General features: G+C 44.1%; 1 protein-coding gene across 1 annotated transcript in view; it reads left to right on the top strand.

Annotated features, from left to right (window-relative positions):
• The first annotated feature begins 2,288 nt into the window (after nucleotides 1-2,288).
• The window catches only part of SHC4 (SHC adaptor protein 4), a 107,034-nt gene continuing 87,829 nt past the window's right edge, over nucleotides 2,289-21,493 (top strand). The window contains exon 1 of the mRNA XM_081049957.1: nucleotides 2,289-2,925. Coding sequence (XP_080906083.1) covers nucleotides 2,341-2,925 — 585 coding nt within the window. The 5' untranslated portion in view covers nucleotides 2,289-2,340. The remainder of the gene's footprint in view (nucleotides 2,926-21,493) is intronic.

Here is a 21,493-nt window from a genome sequence, read left to right as displayed (position 1 = left end):
TCCACACAGTTGTTAGGAAATTGTTCGGACAGTGTTGGCTTTCTTGGCTTCTCCTAATTTGTGCCAATTTTTCTTTGTAATTGCCTAGAATTGTATAGAGTGTTGGGGTAAAAGTGTCTGCTTCAGGAACAGCTGGCCCTGGTTCAAATGGCCTTTCTTCCCACTGACTGGCATGTACTTATGAGGCAGGCACTGTATGAAGCATGGTTCCAAGTGTTTGCGGGAATTAACATTATCTCATGAACGCTCATAACATCTCCATTCGATAGCTTTCCCTAACAGATGAGGACATTCAGGCACAGAGAGGTAAAGTAACTTTCTCAAGGCAGCATAGCATGGGGTCTGCAATAGCAGGGAAGGAAACCCTGGGAGGGGAGGACAGAGAAAGAGAAGAAAGAAAAAGAGGAAGGTTACTTTACAATCTTTCCCAGAGCCAGTGTCTCCTCAGGGATGTGGTTTCCAAATGATTTAGCCACTCGCCTCAGTTTTTCCAGCAGGAGGTCAGCTGGAAGGATTGAAGGGAGAGTTTATGAAGATGCAAAAAGGCCTTCCCAAGGAAAAACACATCCTCACAGATCTGGCAGACAGGATGTGAAAAGGTACATATTTCTGCGGGGGAGCAGGAAGCCAGCAAAGATGCCTTTTCAGCAACCATTTAATTCAGAACCTGTGTTCGGATCCCAAAGGAGTTCAAGCCACCAAAGTCATGAATACACATGAGCCTAATGCAGCCTTGTGGGCAATAAGACAATGAAGATGGCATCCTTGATTCCTGTGGTTACCAGTTAGTTTCAATTTTTGAATGAATGAACAATTTCAGATATAAGAGCCTTGGCTCACCAAGAAATGTAACCTTCAGCAGAGATTTCCTTATTTCTTCTATGTGATTTCCATAACCTCCCAATGTTTCAGCAGTTTCCTCTTGTCCTTTCCTCAAAGAACCTGCATTTCCCTTCCCTGGCTTCCTTTCTGGCTTCCTGTGTGCTAAGCCTCTTGCAGTTTGTCATCGTGTCTTCAGAATGCTTTTGATAGGTACAGGAAGTGGCACCAGACGGCAGATGAAACCAGCAATCAATAAAAAAGGAACTATGTTTCTAAGAAAAATGCATCACTGGCTTCCCACAGGAGTTATGTACCATATGTCCTAATATCGGTGGAACAATAGATCTAATTTTTAGTTCTGCTTGGCTTTCCCAGCGCTCTCAACAGCAGCAACAACAACAAAATAGACCTTTTAACCTGATGCTGTCCAGCTTACCGAAGATTTGTAGTAAAGATGGCCTTTCCTTTTAACCCTTTCATTACTAATCACAAAATAAAATCTCTCTCCTCTCCCTCCAGCTTTCTTTCTCCCGGCTACTAGCTTAGTATATTTATGGCGCATGAGTCACCAGGCTGCTGCCTGATTGGCTAAAAACCAAGCACCCCTGAGACCATCAGTCAATTACAGCTATTCTCAGCTTCATTCACAGATTTATTAGCTTGCACACACACCCAGCGAAATTCATTCAGCAAAGTTCATTCATAAAAATTTCAACACTCTGCGTATCATCCTGCCCATCGCAGCCTGCTGCTGCCCACGCGCTCCTGAAAGAAGCTCTGAGACAGTGCAGGAGGGAGGGAAGCTCTGAGCGTGGATGGGCAGGCGGGGAGGGGGTCTGAGGGACACGCAGCGAGCCAAGTCCCCGAATGCTGTGCAGCGCCCGGTCGCTAGCACTCCTGGCTTGTGGCCCACACGGATGCAGGACAAGATCTTCCAAGAGAGGGCGGCCATCAGCATCCACGAACTCAGGCAGAAGGGCCTTTGGCTCACATATACCTTTTCTTTTTATTCCCTTTTTAAATGAACAATCACTGGAACGAATAAAGGGTTAATAGACCCGTCGTTGCCCCGCCCTGTGGGAACCGGAGGGAGCAGGTTTGAAAGTTCCTGTGTGCAGCGGGGAGGCTGGGGGTGGGGGTGGGGGGGCACTCAGTGTTTCTGCCGGGCTCCTGCACCGCTGGTGATGCGGCGGGACCCGCGGGCGGGGGCTCGGCGGGTTTCTGTGCCTACGAGTTGGCGGTAAGCGATCCCCGCCGCCGCGAGCCTGAACCCAGACTTTCCCAGCACGGCATCCAAGGCGAGAGCCCCGGGCACTGCAGCCTGGGCTCGGGAGGGACTGAAGTCAGCTGGGGAGGCGCTTTCCCCTTGGGCTATCTCCCCCGAAGGGGCCGGGAGCAGAGAGGGGGCCCCCGCGAGGAGTTGCGCGGGGCGTTGAGGCGTTTGTTTTCCGTGCCGTTTCTCCAGCAGACGACGAGGCGATTTATGCCACAGTATCCCGTTTCAGCATTGCCAAGGCTATGCGAGAACGCAGTCAGGACAGCCTGGGCGGACTCGTGCTGTATGTAGGACTCCTCGGGCACCCCGGGATGCTGCACAGGGCCAAGTACAGCCGCTTTCGGAACGAGTCCATCACGTCCTTGGACGAAGGCAGCCCCGGCGGCTCCGTCGGGAACAAGAGCTCGCAGCAGCCTCCTTACCCGGTCCTGGCTCCTCACTTGCCGGCGGAAGATGCCACCTTGGCGTCCCAGGAGAGCCCCACCCCGCTGTGCACCTTGATCCCGCGCATGGCCAGCGTGAAGCTAGCCAACCCAGCCACCTTGCTGAGTCTGAAAAACTTCTGCTTGGGTACCAAAGAGGTGCCCCGGCTGAAGCTCCAGGAAAGCCAGGATCCAGTTCCCAGCAGCCCGGCGTCCCCAGAAAGCAGCCTACATAGGGCCGGGTCGGCACCTCAGCCGCAGCAGGACGCGGGGAGGCACAGGGCAACCACTGTAACTCCTGATGCCTGCCCCCTTCCCGGCCCTGGGGAGCCAACTCCGGGGAGCAGGCAGGACAGACACTTTCTGCAGCACCTGTTGGGATTGGGCATGAGCTACTATGTGAGGGTAAGTCCATTCCCCTTTCTGCAGTCCTAAGAACTCCGGGGGAAAGGGGCGTCTTACCTGCTTTCTGCATGGGCTGCACAGCACCTGGCTGTGAGCTAGATTTGGATAAGGCATTGCAACTGGTCCAGGGGGAGGAGGGGAGCTGGCCTGACAGGTGTCCCTGCAAATATCTGGCTTGTGCTGGAGTCAGACAACTTTGGTTCAAGGACATGCACGGGTGCTAACCTGTAGGTAGTTGCCAGGTGAGAGGGCAGCTTCTGATAGGGACAGCCGAGATGGTGCCTTCTTGTCCCCACTGGCCGTAGCATTCTGGCCAAAAAGAGTCCAGAATTTCAAATCTGATTAGTGATTGAGACCCGGTAGGCTATACCGGCCATTGTATTCCAGTAGATGTTTCTGCGCTAGAAGAATACATAAATTGAATTATTTTTTTTTAAAAATAATTCAGCACTTAAGAAACACTTCACAAAACATAGCTGAGTGTCTAGCCTTGTATGAGAAGCTAGTTTTAGGTCTTCGGTGCTCGTTTTTTGCCTTTATTGCCTACACTGCAGCGAGTGGGCCTCATCCATGAGCTCTGAGTGCAATCAGGTTCCTTACTGGCCTCGTAGCTGCCCTGGTCCATTCCAGATCTGGGGAAAAGAAGAAAACAAGATTGGGCCCCTGCCCTTCTGGAGCTCACATTTCAATCGGGCAGACCCATGAATGCATGTGAAATAATAAGAGAAATATACTTAACAATAGATATCTGTGTGAGAATGCTGAGAGAATTCAGGAAAAGGAGTAGGTTGTTGTGGTCTGGGATTCATTCACATGGGAAACCTTCAGGAGAAGGTGAACCTTGAAAGAGATAGCAGATCTGAATTGGCAGAAGGGAAGAGATTCCTGGCAGGGCAAGAATACAAGCAAAGTCCAAAAAGCAGTAGGTTATCACTGGGGTGGCTGCAGGGGAGCATAACGTAAGCTGGGATTAAGTGAAGAAGAGGGAGAATGCTGCATGCTAGTGGGTGACACAGACAGTGGCTGGTACATAGTTGGTGCTCAAACAAACAGGAGTTGAATAAAGACAAATATACATCGTGGGTAGCTTGGGGAGGAGGAAGCAATTGACTGAAGCTCTTAAATGCAGAATGAGGAGTTTTTAAACACTGATTAGCAAACAAGATCCCTCATAGATTTGTGGGCAAACTATGGCTTGATGGAAGTGGGTTCAAAAAGATCAGTCTGTGGATGTATTTGAGATGGACCGAAGGAGGGAAAAATGAGAGATTGGAAGGCCAATAAGAAAGATACTCTGGAAGTTTAGGCAAGAGAGATGAAAACATGGATGAAGGTGGAGATGAGAGAAAGGGATGAATGCAAGAGACTCTGTGAGAAGCCTCAATAGTTTTGGATGATTGATCAGAACATTTCAGCTCATGATTTGAATAACAGTCATCATTTATTGAGCAGTGGTGGATTTGTTACTGTTGTTTATGGAAGTTGTGAATGACTAGTGTGAAGGGTTGTGAGGTGTAAAAAATAACTTCAAATTTAAGCCTCAGAATGGGATTAGTGATGTCAGTGATAGGAACCGTGAGTTGGGAAGGGAGGCTCATGCTGTTTGCTTTTGACATGTTGCAGTTGAAGGTAATAATATCTAAGTGGTACTTATTTGTAGGTAGGCAGTCGCATAAGACTAGCACTTAGATGAGATGTCTGATCTGAAGATGTAAATTTCAGAGCTAGCCCAATAACTGTATTACAAACAGGCAACTAAGATCGTTAGGAAGGCCAAATAACGAACACTGGAAGGGTTACAGAGACAGCAGGCTTGGGACAGCCTTAGCAAATGGATAACTGAAAAAATTTATGGGACACTCAGCTCTCGCCCTCCCCCACAGTGGCATTGCTCATGATAGAAACAGTTTTATGTATCTACTAAAAGTTCATGGGCACATTCTCATTTGTGCAGCTTATGTGTCTGCCGTCCCTAATGGGAAAACAAGTGACTCTCCAAACCCATGGTCTTTGCACCTGCCTTCCTATCACCTAGGTATCCTCTACCCTCTGCTGTGCCTTTCCTTCCCTCTTGTACCTCCTTCCACGCCCCACACCCACACACCTGTACAATTTGAAATGTGCAAAGAGTTGCTGTGTGATCTTCATTTTCCCTGGGGAGTGCCTCCACTGGCATTTTAGATTTTTAATGAGGACACCATCTGTCTTTTCCTGGCTATACTAACTGACCTCACGAAAAGGGCTGACCTGGGACTCAAGTGAGCCACACTATTTTACCAGTAGACAGTGACACGAGACACCAGTTAATACCTTTGGTAGGATGTCAAAATACATGGAAGAGCCTACTTTATTAATTTTCATAGAATCCTAACTTTGAGAGATGGAAGGGACTCAGAAGTTTTCAAGTTCAATGCCCCTGTAGGGAAACTGAAGCCCAGACAAATGATTTTTTAAGCCCACCCAAGGAGAGTCAGAAAAAGAGTTAGAGCTGGAACCCAAGTCCCCTGTGTGCCAGTTTTTGCTCTTTTCACCACAGGTTGTCATCCTGGTTGAGATTCTGTTTCTAAGAATTCTGCAAGATGTAAACCAATTTTAAAAAATGCAATGCCAACTTGTGAATTTATAGTGAAAAATATCAGACCATGTGAACCAAAATTGTGATCCCTGTATTTCCATGAGTAGGAAAATGCACATAGGAAGATCTAAATCAAAGGTTGCTTGGTGATGATGCAGTCAGAACAGAGACGTGGGAGAGGTGTTCTCGATGCCTACTGGATGTAGGACCAAATTTTGTAGGCTAGAGACAGCCCCATATTCTGCTTCCTTACCTATGTCATGTGTCTGCTCACCTCCCTGCCCAACTAATTTGTTTATTCATTCACTCATTTATTCAACAAATGCGTATTGTGAACCACTTATGAGACAAAAACTGTTCCAGGCCCTGAAGATATTTCAGTGAACAAAAGAGACCAGGTCTGAGTCCTGGTGGAACTTACATTCCAGCAGTGAGTGGAGATGGGTCCTGATTGAATAAATAAATCAATATGATATGTCACGTGTAATAAGTGCCAGGGAGATCAATAAACAGGGGAAGTAAGAACAGCAGTTGTGTGGGGAGAGATAAGAGGGTATTATATTCCTTTGGGGTGAAAATTGGCATAATTGTATCTACTCTTACTTTAGTTTCTTATATATTTTATCTTCACTACAGGAAATATATCTGCCATACACTTTAAGTTAGAGTTGACTTTCGGTTAAAAATCCTCTTTTAAAATGACTCTGCTTTTGGTCTTCTGATGTAAAATCAACTATAAAGCTGAAAATACTTTATGAATCCTGAGCACTTATTTTTGAGTAACTTTCGCTTAAGCTCAGGCCTTACACCTGAAGGTCTCTCAAAAAAGATGGACTAGCAAACCATTCAGTGAGAGACACTGAGCCAGAAATGGACTACCAGACCCAGGCTGAGCAAAGTAGTGAGTTGGATGAAATCTGTTAAACAGTGGCAAATGGTGACATTTATTTCCACTGCAAGATTAAGTCTCATTTCTTTATGAGTTCTTCTCACATCACTTCATCCACCAACAAATATTCACTTAGAGGTCTCCCAGGTGCCCCACGAAGTCTGTGGTGAGTGTGGAAATTATGCAATGTGACCAGTGCGCTTATTTCTAAAATGAGAGGATTGGTCTGTATGGTCTTGAAGGTGCCCCTCACCCACACCCACCACCCATCCCCCTGCACTAGCATTTAATAACTCTAGGCTCCTTTATCCACAGGGGAACTGTTTAAACTGTCAGTTTCCTTTCCCATCTCCTACCCGAAAACTTCCTACAATTTAGTTCAAAGACTAAATAAAGCAGAGACGAAAAAAATAGCCTTGGCAGAGCAGCTACAGGTAAACACAGTACTTCTCATAGTAACCCTCTGAGGGATGCTATATCCTCCAAGTGAGGAAAGAGACTCCTACATTTGACAGAACTACATAGCAGACAGGATTCAAATCCAGGTTTGTCTCCCTCCAATGCTCATCTTCTTCCCACCCTCTCTCCCTACATCGAAGCAGTACAGGCAGTCCTAGAAGTTTGTGATTGGAGTAGTGTACATGAAGGACCACACTGCAGGATAGCTTTATAACTGGACCAAATCATACAACTTGCTGTGTTGCATTCATTTTCATGATTTAGTCTCCTCCCATCATCCCAACCATTTCCCTAGACCGTATGGGTTTCCTACGACTGCTGTAACAAGTATCACAAACTGGGTGGCTTGCAACAACAGAAATGTATTCTCTTGCAATTCTGAAGACTAGAATTCTGAAATCAAGCTATCAGCAGGGCCATGCTCTCTCTGAAAGTTTTAGGGGAGGATCTTTTTTGCCTTTTCTAGCTTGTGGTAGCTGCCAGAAGTCCTTGGCATTTCTTGGCTTGTAGATGTGTCACTCTAATCTCTGTCTCTATCTTCACATGGCTCTCCCTCCTATGTGACAGTGTTCAAATTTCCCTCTTCTGATAAGAACACCAGTTATTGGACTAGGGCCAACATTAATCTGGCATGACCACATCTTAACTTCATTATATCTGCGAAGACTCTACTTCCAAATAATGTCACATTCATAGGTTCTGGAAGTTAAGACTTCAACTTACCTTTTTAGACAATGTAATTCAAGCCAGAAGTTCCCCCAAGAACGTTCATTGCAATGTGTTTGCTCACAAAGGTATTCTTGGATATTGGACTCATCAGCTTTTTGTGCAAATGGGAATTTGTGCTGAGGGATTTTCTTTATTTCCTTTGTAAGTCTCACAGTAGACTCTTACCGTCCATCCTCCCTTGTCTAATGTATCTTAAAACCAATAGATTAGTATTGTCCATTGTCTAGATTAGTGTGGTCCCTGGAACTACAATGTTCTGTCTGCCCCATGTATCTTTTCCACAGGAGAGCACAGGTCTAGGAGTTATGAGATCTGGGTTAAAGTCATGGCTCTGAAATTAAACAGATGTGTGACCTTGGGTGAGTCATCTTACCTCTCTAGGGCTCATTTTCTCATATTTAAAACAAGAAGTTTGAACAAAATGCTAAGATCCTGAGACTCCAGGTTCTCCTTTCCCACTGATGTTAAATCTCCTTCTATTAGGATCTCTTTTGATTAGAAAACAGATTTAGGACAGTTTCTTGAAGGAAATAATTTTTAAAATCGGAGTCTTGATAGAAAGGAGAAGGAATGTCCTTAGAACCATCTAATAAACACTGAGCTGGCTTCACCAGTAAAGCAGAAGGGGGTATTGTTGTCCTGGCATGGGTACAAGTGGTCTGTTTTAGAGAGACGGTGAGAGAGGAGTCAAGTTGTGGAACAGCATCTGAGTGTAGGATTCTAGGGAGGGGCAGAGGGTGGCCTGGGGCAAGGGGCAGATCTGGGTGAATGATGATGGCCGGGATCCTGAGAACAGAGCATCGCTCATGTTGTCTACCCAGCCAAGCCCGGTTGGGCTCGGGTCCAACCTGAGGACTGTAGGAGCAGCATGAGGTAACCCTTGTCTCTTCTCTGTGGACAAAGTGTTTAGACAAAAAGGCCCTGCCACACACATAGACAGTCGGGTAACTCTGACCTTGAAAGAGAGAGATCTGTAACTTCAGGAAACCCTTGGAGAGACAGCCCCATGGTTTGTGCAAAATAAAGGCAGATATGAGAGGTGTGGGTCAGGTACTCACAGCGAATGGAGATGACTTTCTGCCTGCGCTGATTTCTTTCTTTCCTAAGTTATTGGTAGTTTAAAAGGAGGTAGAACGGGTGGGAAGAAGTAATTCCAGCTAAAACTGATAATTTGGCATTGAGGGTATTATATTTTCCTTCCTGTTCCTTTCTTGGAGTAGATATACAAATAGATTCTGCTAGAACTTAAGAAAATCCTGGCAGATTTGACCTGTTGTTTCTGTTGCTCTCTTTAAATCCTCACACATGTCTTGATCTGGCTGGTCCTTGACACCCCTGGCCACTAGAGTGTTAGCTAGAAGAAAGAGTCTTGGCGATCACCAAGTTCAAAACCTTATTTACAGTTGAGGAAACAGAGGCTCAGACATGTGAAGTGACTTGCCCCATTCCACCCAGCAACTTAGTAGGAGAGCCCAGACAAGAACTCCCAGTTCTGTATACAAGACTCGGTTTTCTATACCTATCTTGCTTCACTTTCCCTCACTCCCTTTCCTGCTTGGCTGGCAATAATTTCAATTTTGGTCATTATTCGTCAACCAACCTCTAACCAGGATCACATAGTGAATCAGGAGGCTTATTTTGTGAACCTACATGGCGGAAAGGCCTTTGACCTTCAGTTTATTGTTTAGGATATTGATAGTCCCCTGAAGACAGGAGCTACCTCTATGTTTAGGCCCCGATTTTCACACTAGAATCTTTACCCATTTTGGAAACTCCTTGCTGAGAATCTTGCCTGGATAGCTTCCCCTCTAGCCATTCCCCTTAGGCGGTCTGGCCATTTTCCTGGGTCCCAGGCAGGATGCAGGTTGAGGGTTCATAGTGTTCAGAGACACCCCCAATGTCAACTAGCCATTGTCTTCTCATTTCCTGCCCCTGAAAGACGGGAGTACAGATGGCTTAAGCACACTAATGAGAAATCCAGAAGCAACGAGAAACCAAAGCGGGTGATGATGGAGGGAGGACATGTCAGAAGGGCACAAAGGAAATGACCTCCCACCTATGGAGATATTTAAGGCTGGGAAAAGAAGGAATAAAGTTTAAAGTGCTGCTTCCATTGGTCAGGGTCTGACACCGGCAACCAACGGTTCTGAAGGGAAAAGGGGCTAAAGGCAGTCCGAGGGAGGACTTGGAAATTATATGTCCTGTGGGAAGTTGATGGGATTGCGGGGGAGGGAGGGATGTGGAGGGGGCTGTGTGTCTGGGGGAGACAGAGAGGAAAGAATGCATAGTACGGGCTGTGTCCTACCCAGAAAAGAATCTGGAACACAGAGGGCATAAACCAACAGCTTAGTGACATGTTTTGTTTGGTCAAATTAGAAAAAAAAAATTTTTTTTGATTAGCTGCCAACACTTTTTTTTTTTGGGGGGTGGGAGGGGGTTTGTTGATTCTGTTCTGTATATGTGTTTTTCATCTCATTAATTTCTGCTCTTATCTTGACTCATTTCTTCAACTTATACTTATTTTTTTTTCCAAGTCAAGTTGTTGTCCTTTTCAGTCTTAGTTGTGGAGGGTGCAGCTCAGCTCCAGGTCCAGTTGCCAGTTGCACAGGGCACAGCCCACCATCCCCTGCGGGAATTGAACTGGCAACCTTGTGGTTGAGAAGATGCGCTCCAACCAGCTGAGCCATCTGGGAGCTCAGCGGCAGCTCAGCTTAAGGTGTTGTGTTCAATCTTAGTTGCAGGTGACAGAGCCCACCATCCCTTGCGGGACTCTAGGAATCGAACTGGCAACCTTGTGGTTGAGAGCCCACTGGCCCGTGTGGGAATTGAACCGGCAGCCTTCGGAGTTAGGAGCATGGAGCTCTAACCGCCTGAGCCACCGGCCGGCCCCGATTAGTTGCCAACACTTTAAAACCAAGAGATTCCATATATAACTGGATTTCTGGCTTCTCAGAAGAGTGGGTGGCACCGGCTGGCCATCCCACTTGTCAGCAGATAGCCAGAGCTGAGTGCTAAGCCCCAGTCCCCCCTCGTTTCACTCACAGTCACCTGTACCCCGAAGGTACAGGTTTGCATGCCTACCTGTGGCTTTGGAAGGAGAAGACATTTCTAACCTTTTTGTCTTTCATTTTCTAATTCAGAATACCTGGGAGAGAAGCTGAGGGAGAATGTCTTCTTGGGCAACAGACCAGGGCTTCATCCTTTTATGCGACAGGACCAAGTACTGGGGACTGGATGAGACCCACAGAGAAGGGATCCTGCCTTCTCAACCCAGAGAGCCTTTTCCCAAACTAACACAGTTGCAAAGTTTTAAGGGTGGCGGAGCTCCAGCACTAGTACAGGCCGTCCTTATTTTGTGAAGAGGTTGTGGGGTCAAAAGTTAGTTTGACGTCAGTTCTTGGGACAATGAATTTTCCCAGAGAAATCATGTTAAAAGTTGATAAGCTTTCTCATTTGGGTTAGGGAGAGGATTAAATGAGAAAATATATGTAAGGAGTTTAGCACAGAGGCTTTCACGTAGCAGGTCCCAGGTGGAGGGAGGAGAATGAACTTTTGAAGGTTCAGGAGTGCTTTTGGGCAAAAACATTTGACGTAGCCTTAGTTTGGTTTTGGCGGGCCACTACACCCCTTTGGCATCCTTTCTCCTGAGCAGCAGTACCACCCGGTGGAACTTTGCCCCCTAAACCTTTCCCATGGAGCGCTAATGGCAGGCCTGCCCTCCTAAGGTTGCCTACGATTTCTTCACTGGTTAATTCTCCTCTTCCCTCAGGGCAGCAGAGGGAACAGTATTTGCTTTTGGAAAAATATTTACTTCATTGAATCTTCATTGTAGTATTTCCCAAAGTTTTTAAAGAGTGGCCTGTATCAGTTAAAAAATTATTAAAAATGTAGATTTCCAGCTCGTCTTCCTAGACACACTGGATCAGAATCTCTGAGTCAGGCCCAGAAACCTGCCTTTTTTAATAAGCTCCCTGTGTGATTCTGGGGCACAGAAAATGTGGGAACCTCTGTTGAGTCCAGTTAGTGCAGTGGTACTCAGCTGAGGATGATTTTGCCACTCGGGACATTTGGAAATGCCTGGAGACATCCTTGGTTGTCATAACTGATGTGTGTGCACGTGTGTGTGTATGTGTACGTGTACGCGAGTGCTCTCCTGGTCTTTAGAGACCAGGGGCCAGGCATGTCGCTAAGCATTTTACAGTGCACAGGACAGCGCCCACAGCACAGAATTCTCAGGCCCCACATGTCAATAGCATTGAGGCGGGGAAACCCCGAGCCCGTGGGATGAAGAACAGAAACCTGGGATGTACATTAGGAGGTAACAGTGAGTGGTAGAGTCAACAATTGAGTAGCCAGTTGGCTTCTGGAAAATCTAACCAAAGCTACTTCTAGTTTTCTTGTTTCTCCTCTTTAAACCCACAGATTCTCTAAATGTCATAGTTCTCTCTCTCACCCCCACCCAAACAATACTGCTTTGGTTTCCACATCAGGATTTCAAGTGAAGGGAATGAGCATGGGGACAAATCAGCCATACGTGGCTATGACTCACTTGTAGATCAGATATGTCCATGTGAGGAGCAGATTTAACCTGAACTCAGGTGTACTCTGGGCTAAATGCTGTTCACAGGCCAGCTTGGTATCCTTCCCATGGTATCCTACCATGACTGTCCCCTTCATTTCCCTAGGGAAATGCATTAAGAGTTTTAACAGCTAACTTACAAGGAAATTTTAAGAACAGAGCCTGTTTGGGGGTTGGAAACTTCCTCTGGTTAGAGGGGAGGAAGTGACAGAAAGCAAGCGGCTTGAGGAACAAGCCCGAGGGTTTTAAGGACAACCTCAGAAATTGAATTTTTCCCTTCAGTGTCATCAGATAAAAATTTATATGAATCATTCATTAGGAAATGGTGAAACATACCATTTAAACTTAATTTTTTTTTATCTTTGCGGACTCTAGGTTTTTGAAAGGCACTGCCCCTTCCCCTCCTCTCCTTTCAGCATTGTTCCTTTAACCCTGGACTTAGGACTCAGATGGATACATTAGATTACAAAGTTCTATTTTATAGTGAATTAAGCTATCCAAGGCCTCAGGACTCATCAGCAGTGCAGCAAGGACAAAAAAATTCAGGTCTCCTGACTCCCAGGTCAGTGTTCTTTCCCTGCCTTTTGTGACTAAGATAATTCTTGCATGAGAAGGTTACAGTGTGAAAGAGAACAACGATGTCTGCACAAATTACTGTGATAGAGGGCAGTGTATAAAAAGAGACCCAAAGTGATACAAGTAAATTATGTGGGAGTTCAGGGAGGAAAGGGGACTCCTTCCATTTAAGATGATTAGAGAAGTTTTCATGAAGGCGGAGGAGGCATCTTAAATGAGTCTTGAGAAATGGGTAGAGTTTCCATGGGCAGAGATGGAGGAAGAGCGTTCTAGGCAAAGAGAATGGCAGGAGTGAGGCATGGAGGTGGGAAAATGGAGCATATATTTGGGGAATAGGGAGTAATTTGATTTGGTCAGAGATCAGAGGAAAAATAGGATAGACGGATGCTATAACAAGGGTGTATCGGAAAAGTTGGGTTTTCCAACAGAAAACCATTAAATATTTTTTTAATAGGGCAATGACAAAATCAGAGATATGTTTTAGAAAGATTGTATGGTCTGCAGTTCTCAGAGAGAATCCAGTGGAGGGTGACTGGGGAAAGAGAGCCCAAGCCCAGTGAGAAGCACTGGGAACAAAGGCAGTGGCAGTAGAAATGGGAAAGATGTGAGACCCATTAGAGAAGGAAATGAGGGGGCAGGCAGGTTTTGGGGGTTAGTTTTATTTTGCATGTGTGGCATTCAAGGTGACCTCAAAGCATCCAGGTGGAATCTCCAGCAGAAAATACAATAGTTAGGACAAAGGAGAAATTACTTTTGTTCCTGTTATCATTAAGCCTCGTGGAATGAACAAGTCTATCAAAGGAGAATGTAGAGCAGGAAGAGAAGAGAACTTTGTGAGTGCCACACCTAGGTATCCAGTGGAGATGAAGAAAAGGCATGGGTGACAGTGAGGGGACTACCCTGTTTCCCCCCCCCCCGAAAATAAGACCTAGTGGGACAATCAGCTCTACTGCGTCTTTTGGAGCAACAATTAATATAAGACCAGGTCTTATTTTACTATAAGACCAGGTCTTATATATTATAATATAAGACCAGGTCTTATATTAATTGTTGCTCCAAAAGACGCAGTAGAGCTGATTGTCTGGCTAAGTCTTATTTTCGGGGAAACATGGTAGCAATGTGAGGAGCAGGATGGAGAGAGCACAGGGTCATTGAGGAGGGAGGAGAAAGAGGTTGGACAAAACAACGTCAGAACACATGGAAGATTCAAGGAAGATGAGAATTGAGAAAGAGTCAAGGATTTGGCCTTGTATCTCCTTACTGCCCCTCTCCACTAAGATATTCAATTCAACTGTTGCAAACCAAACATCACCAGATACCGACACCTCCACTCCTACCTCTTGCTCTCTCAGTGAGTGGCATCTCCCAATTGCCCGAGTCAGAAATTCAAGAGTCATTCCAGACCACTCACTCTGTCTTACTCCACACAGCCTTCAGTTATCAAGTCCTGTCAATTTCACCTTCATGACATCTCTCACACACACCCATTTTTCTCCATCCCCACTGAAAGTCCTAAGGTGGGGACTATAGTAGGCAGCATTTTCAAACTTGTTGTTCAGCTCCTCATGGAACTATTATTTGTGAAACACACTTTGTGAAATGACTGGTGTAGCATTCCTTTCAAACTAACAGACGAATAATCATAATACAAAGTAGAAAATGATACATACCTGAAGAAAATAGTCAAATACATCAGTGTTATGAACTCTAAGAGATAGAGACAACTTCTAGCTGGGTGGTCAGAAAAGGTTTCGGAGAAAATTATGGCATCTGAGGTGGTACCTAAGAATGGACAGAAGTTCAACCACAGGAATATACGTTTAAGAAAGGGTATTCCAAATGGAGCGGACATAGGTAAGGAAATACAGGTTGTATACAAGGGAGAGCACCAATTTTAGTTTGGTTAAGTAGCAGCTGCTTGGAAAAGACTGGTGGATAACACATTAAGATTTGAGCCAGATTACAGCAGGCCAGAAATATCAGGCTAAGGAGTTCGATGTTTGCGTAGCGGCATCAAGATTCCTTTGCACTAAAGCAGGGAGTAGCGGGAGGTGGGGAATCTTCTTTCAGAGGCTATTACAGTAACAGTTCAAAGGAAAAGTATCTGTATCAGGGTCTTAATAGAGGGAGTGAAGTTAAACACTGGTAGAAATAGTATGGAAGAGAAATTTGAAGAGAAGGTAAAGAGGGAGGACAGATTCCAATCCATCTTGCCTGAGGTAAAAGGCCTGGGGTGCGGTGAGAATAGGCCAGTAAACGACACGGAGGAACACAGGAGGAGAACAGCATTGAGAGGGAAGGTAAGAGGTTTGATTTCCCATATGTTGAGCTTGAAGTCACAGAGTCATCTAGAAGAGAGGGTGGTGCCCAGCAGACAGGCAGAGTTGGGGAGAGCCTCAGGACGCGTTTGCACTTTCGTAGCCAGGCCGACGGATCCAGCGTCCTTATCTGACAGTTGTCCCATTAAGGCAGAGATTTTAGGTGATTTTTGAGGATGGTAAAGAATGGAGTGTTTCTTAGTCTTATATAATAGAAGACCTCTTCTCTGATGAAAATGTTTCAAATGTTCTTTTGACACTTAAGTTAAACTTACTGTGTTTCCCCGAAAATAATAAGACCTAGCCGGACAATCAACTCTAATGCATCTTTTGGAGCAAAACTTAATATAAAACGGGGTATTATATTATATTTATTATATTCATTATCGTATCGTATCGTATCGTATCGTATCGTATCGTATCGTATCGTATCCTATCCTATCCTATCCTATCCTATCCTATCCTATCTTATCTTATCTTATATAAGACGTAGTCTTATATTATATTGAAATTATACCGGGTCTTATATTAATTTTGGCTCCAAAAAATGCATTAGAGCTGATTGTCCATCTAGGTCTTATTTTCGGGGAACCATGATATATAAACGTGCTTTTGTGTTGTAGAGTCAAACCCTTTCCGTTTTATAGATGCAGCGATTACTATACCCTTTCATCGTGACTGCATACATTCTACCCATGGTTTTTCATCTGCATGCCTCCGTTTAGTTTCTTTGAAGTGAGACGAGCTCTTAGAGTCATCTTCAAAGCAATCTGAGTGCAGAATCTGATTTTAGTTTTTAAATCTTTTAGAATTGTCTTATCTACATCTAACATTATTTTTAAAAGCAACTTGCCTTCATACAGTCTTTCCAAAGCTTTTGACTTAATTTTCATAGATATGAAAACCTTTAAAAAAATCCACACTCATATTTTATCAATTTGTTTAATATCTATTTAAATGATGTGATTTCAATAGTAAGTACAATTGCCATATACAGGTGTGGCACAAATACAGTGGGATTCTTGGTAAGTCCACAATTCCAATGGTGGCAGCAAAAGGTATGGACATTCCAGTAGCCTGCTGGCTGCAGGGAGTTGGTTAAGTGGCAGCCAGTTAGCAGAGTTTTATTGTATTACTGTGTGTTAACAATTCAGCAACTTGGTTTGTTATATTTCTCAATGCATTCATCACATATAAATGCTTTGCTGCACAGTGGTAATCAATGAGCATTTTTACATTCTACTCTTTTCCCTCCAGTGAACTGACAACATCTTGCCCTGAAGAGCAGACAGCATTTAATGAATACTCTTGTATTTACTCTTCAAACGGTTTCTGTTCCGGGAAAGTGATATATAGAAAGTGTCCTAAGGCAAACTAGAAAATAAAAAACCCAACTAGGAATACAGCAGATATCCTGACTACCCTGCAGAATCCTATCCAAGACCCTGTTTTCAGAAGATAAAACGGAATCAGAAACTAGAAGGGTGTCACCCTGGAGATGGAGGTTTAAATTTAGAAACTCATCTATGACCCAGAGTCTTTCCATTTATAAAGAAACCCCAAAGCATGTAAGATTGGAGATCACCCCCATTGTTGCCAGCATTTTTACCCATTTGAGACTACATGAAGACCTTCTGTTTTTTGTTTCTCTTAGCAACAATCTGCATTTTATAGGGTGCCCTTCGTATCTCGATAGCAACAAATAGAATAAGTTTGTAACAAGGGCAGATGTAATTTGTTCTCAGGAGCTTTTATCATTTGGAAAAAATACATATCTTTCTTGGGTGTGATAACATTAACTATTAGAAATATGCTCTAGCAAAAGTTAATTTGGTTTTACGTGTCTGTTTGCTAGAAACCAAGGTACTTTACGCAACAAAATGGATATATTTTAACTCTTATTCATCCAGCACTGCTAGGTATGCAAAGACTACCCCATCCTGGTGAATGAGATTGTTCTCTCACTGGTATTGTTTAAAAATGGAAGAATAAGGAAGGAAGAGGAAGGAGGACTAACTCTCCTGAGTTCTTTTTGTTCGATCTGTTTTTCTCTATTGTATTTTCTGAAATGTCAAAGATAATACATACTAATTTGGGGAAAAATTCAAACAATGCAGACGCTAAAAGGTGAATGCCCCTTTTCTAGGTTTGTTTGGTATTCTTCAGACTTCTTTCTAAGCACTGCATGTTTATATGTACACACGAACTTGTTGACACAGTTAATGACATATCGTGCACACTCCTCTGCAACGCGCTTTTTCCTCTCCAACTGGTGGATTGGGCCACACTTGCACAGCAGTACATGCTGATCCCCCAGGCAGTATAGTGTCCCAGACGAGGGGGACCTGCTTCCTCTCCTCAGGGAGAGACGACTCCTTGACTTCCTGACCCCGAGAGGAGACCCTCATCCACCCTGCACAGTTTTAGCTGGTTTTCTTCTGCCGTTAGCTGCCCTCCTCACCTGCATACATCTGCTTTGCCACATCTGGCTCCCGGGAAGTAGATGCTCCTAGGACGGGTGATCCTGGTCCTCAGTCTAGGGAATGCTCTTCCAGTTACTGTGTAGCTGGAGATGCTGAGGTCCACCAAGACAGACCATTTCCCCAAGGAAAATGAGAGAGTCTTAACTAAGATTAGCCACCTTGCAGCAACTCACCCCAGTGTGTGGAGGCAGGTCTGTGCGTGTGAGTGTGTACATTGTTTTAGAAAGCAAAACCTATACTTTTGTTTGATGTGTTTCTATTAGAGAATAACAGTGGAATTCAATAAATTCTGGTGTGCATTTTTGGCTGTTAATTGTTTCAGTCTAGTATATCTAGCTTATTTAGGGCTAGAAAGGGTGACATCTTTTTAGGCTCTTGGTTTCTCTTTCACTATTTAACTTCAACTCAGCTTCTAGAAGTCAAAACTAGTTGTATGTGATAACCCTTGAACAGATGAGCAAAGGTGCAGACCGTGGAGGGATATCTCTGGGCAGGCAGGGTCCCCTCTCTCCTGCCCACTGACTTGTGTGGCCTTGCTGGGGAACAAACAAGACCTAGTATTTCAGCCAGGAATGGAACCTGCGGGTAGGATGGAGGGGAACCCTGACCAGAGGCTCATCTATTTTTATGGTGGTTTTCTTTTGGTTTCTGAAATGATGTTAATGATACTTAGTCTGGCTAAATAAAGAAATGCTTTGAAAGAGTTTTTGCTTTGAAAATGAAATATCTTAGAAGTACTGAAAATTTGAAATAATGCCTAGAACTTTTCATAGTAGCTTTAACTGCACCCTACGCTGGCTCCCCGACATGTACATCATGGATAGACAGCTCATGGGAGCTAACACGTGCCCCTGTGCATACGGCTGGACTCAGGACCTAGGTTATTTCAAGTATCTCTTCTCAAACCCTTCAAATACAGAGATGAGGTTTTAAAAATATGTTAACCCATCTGGAGTAGCTCTAAGCTGTTCACTCAAATACAAAGAAACCCTTACTTAACACCAGATCTTAAATTCTTTATCTTTTATGACAAGCAGTAATAAGTTGCCAAGTTCTGTGAAAATAAAGGCTGAGAGAGCAAGCACCAGTCCACTGTGCCTAGTGCAGTGATAGGAATGTTTTGTGGTGGACTGTTCAGAATGTATTGTATAGAGGGCACGGTAGGTAATTGGTGAGGTGGGAGAGTGCCAGACAGAAAACCTCAGCATGAAACAAAGGAAAGAGTGGAATGTGTGATGCAATTGCCGAATCTCCCTTCAGAAAATGTAAGAACCAGATTTTCTCACTAGGCTATCACCTATAAAAAGATGGAGGAAGGGGAGGAGGAGAGGAAAGGGGGAGGAGAAGGAAGAGGAAGGATGAGGTAGGACATCACATTGCTGTGGGAGGCCCTTGGGTCTTGGCAAGGAATGAGTATTGATCCCAGAGGCCTCCAGGAAGCATAATGTGCGTACTCACGGATAATACGTTTATTGATGATTTAGACCCTGCTGACTTCCAGAAAGGTTTTGATGTGGCTCACCTGCTAGTGAGTTAATGCTTCCTACACACACTGAGCAACGCTGAAAAGAGTGAAAGGGCAGAAACTCTGTGAGTCATCACCCAGCTATTTAAGTGAGCTGAGTGAGAGAGGGGCTGTTTCTTCTGAATGAGGTGCCCACAGGCACTGTCAACACCCACTGGTAGGAATCCTGATACAGTCAAGCTCATTTAGTTGACACCACTAGAAAATCATTGAATCAAGGAAGCTTGTCCCTTTAGAAGCTAATCTTCTAAAACTTAAAACATTTTACAAGGAAATCTCTGTTTAATGAAGATTATATGCTTCTTTCTCTTCAAAGACTCTTAATAATTGATTGAAAAGAAATTTTTGAGAGGGAAATGACACATTTTTTCCTCTAGATCTATGCGTTATTTTTGTAGCAGTTTTATTGAAATATAATTCATATACTATAAAATTCACCCGTTAAGTATACAATTCAGTGGTTTCAAGTATATTCCCAGAATTGTGCAACCATAACCACTATCTAGTTTTAGAACACGTTCATCACTCCGAAAAGAAGCCATGTACCCTGTAGCAGTCACTCCCTATCACCCTCATCCAGTTCCTGGCAGTTAGAATAATCTAGCTATAGATTGGCTTATTTAGTATATTTCATATAAATGGAATCATATAATATGTTGTCCATTGTCTCTGGCTTCTTTCATGTTTCAAGGTTTATCCAGGTTGTAGCATGTATCGTACTTCATTACTTTTTATGGCTGAATAAGGTTCCATTGTATGGCTGTACCGCACTTGGTTGATCCATTCATCAGTTGATGGACATTTAAGTTGTTTCCATTTGGAGGTTTTTATGAATAATGCTGCTGTGAACATTCATGTATAAGTTTTTGTGTGGACATTTGTTTTCAACTTTCTTGGGTCTAAGAACCACCTGGGAGTGCATACAGATTGGAATGTCACCTCCTTTCCCTTCTGGTAGAAGTGGAACCTTAATTCTAGCAGCCACGATGCTGTGTTGGAACCCTGGGTGTCCTCTCAGAAGCTAATGAGTGCAATAGGTTAGTTGCCCCTGAAGTCCGAGTCCCCAAATAACCAAACTTTCTAAATTTTTATGTGTATATTTTTGTAGTATTTGGATTCCTTCTGCTTAGACAGCTGTCACTCTTTGCTTGTGACAGTGAGCCTGTCTCCAGGAGAACCCAAAACTTCACTTTGAGCTTCTGAGCTTCAGAGAAGACAACCTGTTACAACTGATTCTAAATCAAGAGTAAATGGTCTCCGAATGAAAGACTAAGGTGATCTTTTAGGGAAAAAAAACACAAGCATAAGCTTTGGTGTTGACTTAATTAAAAAAAATCTCTTTGGGCCTTTCTGTGTTCTCATGTTTAGGATATTTGAAATTGTCAAGTATGAGACTTCCATTTAAGGTGTTATTGTATAAAACCTCTACTTTCAGATAATAGGGATTAAAATGTCACTTTTGCTGGCATATAGGAAAATATACTTAAGGACAGCTGAACTAATTATAGTTCGAAGCCTTTTCACAGAGCTCTTGTTTGGTAGGAAGGGAACTGCAGAGGAGCCCTGACTCCTCGGCTGCCATCTCCAAAGCATAGGTTAAAAGGCTTCTATAGGTGCGGCCAGCAGCTCAGTTGGTTAGAGCACGATGCTCGAAACATCAGGGTTGACGGTTCGATCCCCACATGAGCTGCGCTCTCCACAACTAAATTGAAAAAACTACGTGGCTTGGCTCTGATGTGTCCTGGAAAAACACACCTAAAATACATAAAAGTTTAAAAAAGGGGGGGGCCTCTGTATTTCTTTTGATTAGATTATTATAAAGACTCAAATATCTGGAATTTAAACAAGACAAAGATTTGCTTTTTCATTCATGTAAAAGAGATCCATAGGTAGACAGGCCGTGCTATCTAATGGTCCCACAGTCATCAATAACTGAGGCTCCTCCCATCATTCTCTTTGGCCATCCTTAAAACATGGCTTCCACCCTGACTCACTCAAGATTGCAACATAGCCACTGGAGCACCTCCTATCGTGTCCATTTTCCAGGCAGCAGGAAGAAGGAAGGGCAAGGAAAAAAATAGTGTACCTCCAGGCTGAGTCAGCCCTTTTAAATAGCTTTCCTTGAACCCCATGACATTCTTTTGCAACTCATTGGTCTCCTGGCTTCAAGGGAAGCTGGGAAATGGTAGTTTTTAAGCTGGGCACGTTGAGGGTATTGTTAGTGAGGAAGAAAGGAGGAAAGGGAAAAACAGGGAAAGGATATAGATAGGTAACCCCGAGTCTCTGCCCTGGACTCCTAAGAGCTCATGGTTTCAGATGGATGAGATAAAGGTGGGTCACAGAGAGTTACAGACAGAGCTGTGCAGAGCTTTACAATGGCCTATTCCTGGACCACTTCAAAATTTGTAGGCTTAGATTGTTGAAAAGGATAATTT

This window comes from Rhinolophus hipposideros (assembly GCF_964194185.1).
Source record: "Rhinolophus hipposideros genome assembly, chromosome: 5".
Lineage (NCBI taxonomy): Eukaryota > Metazoa > Chordata > Mammalia > Chiroptera > Rhinolophidae > Rhinolophus > Rhinolophus hipposideros.
The sequence above is the reverse complement of the archived record's forward strand: the minus strand, read 5'-3'. Positions and strand labels throughout refer to the sequence as shown.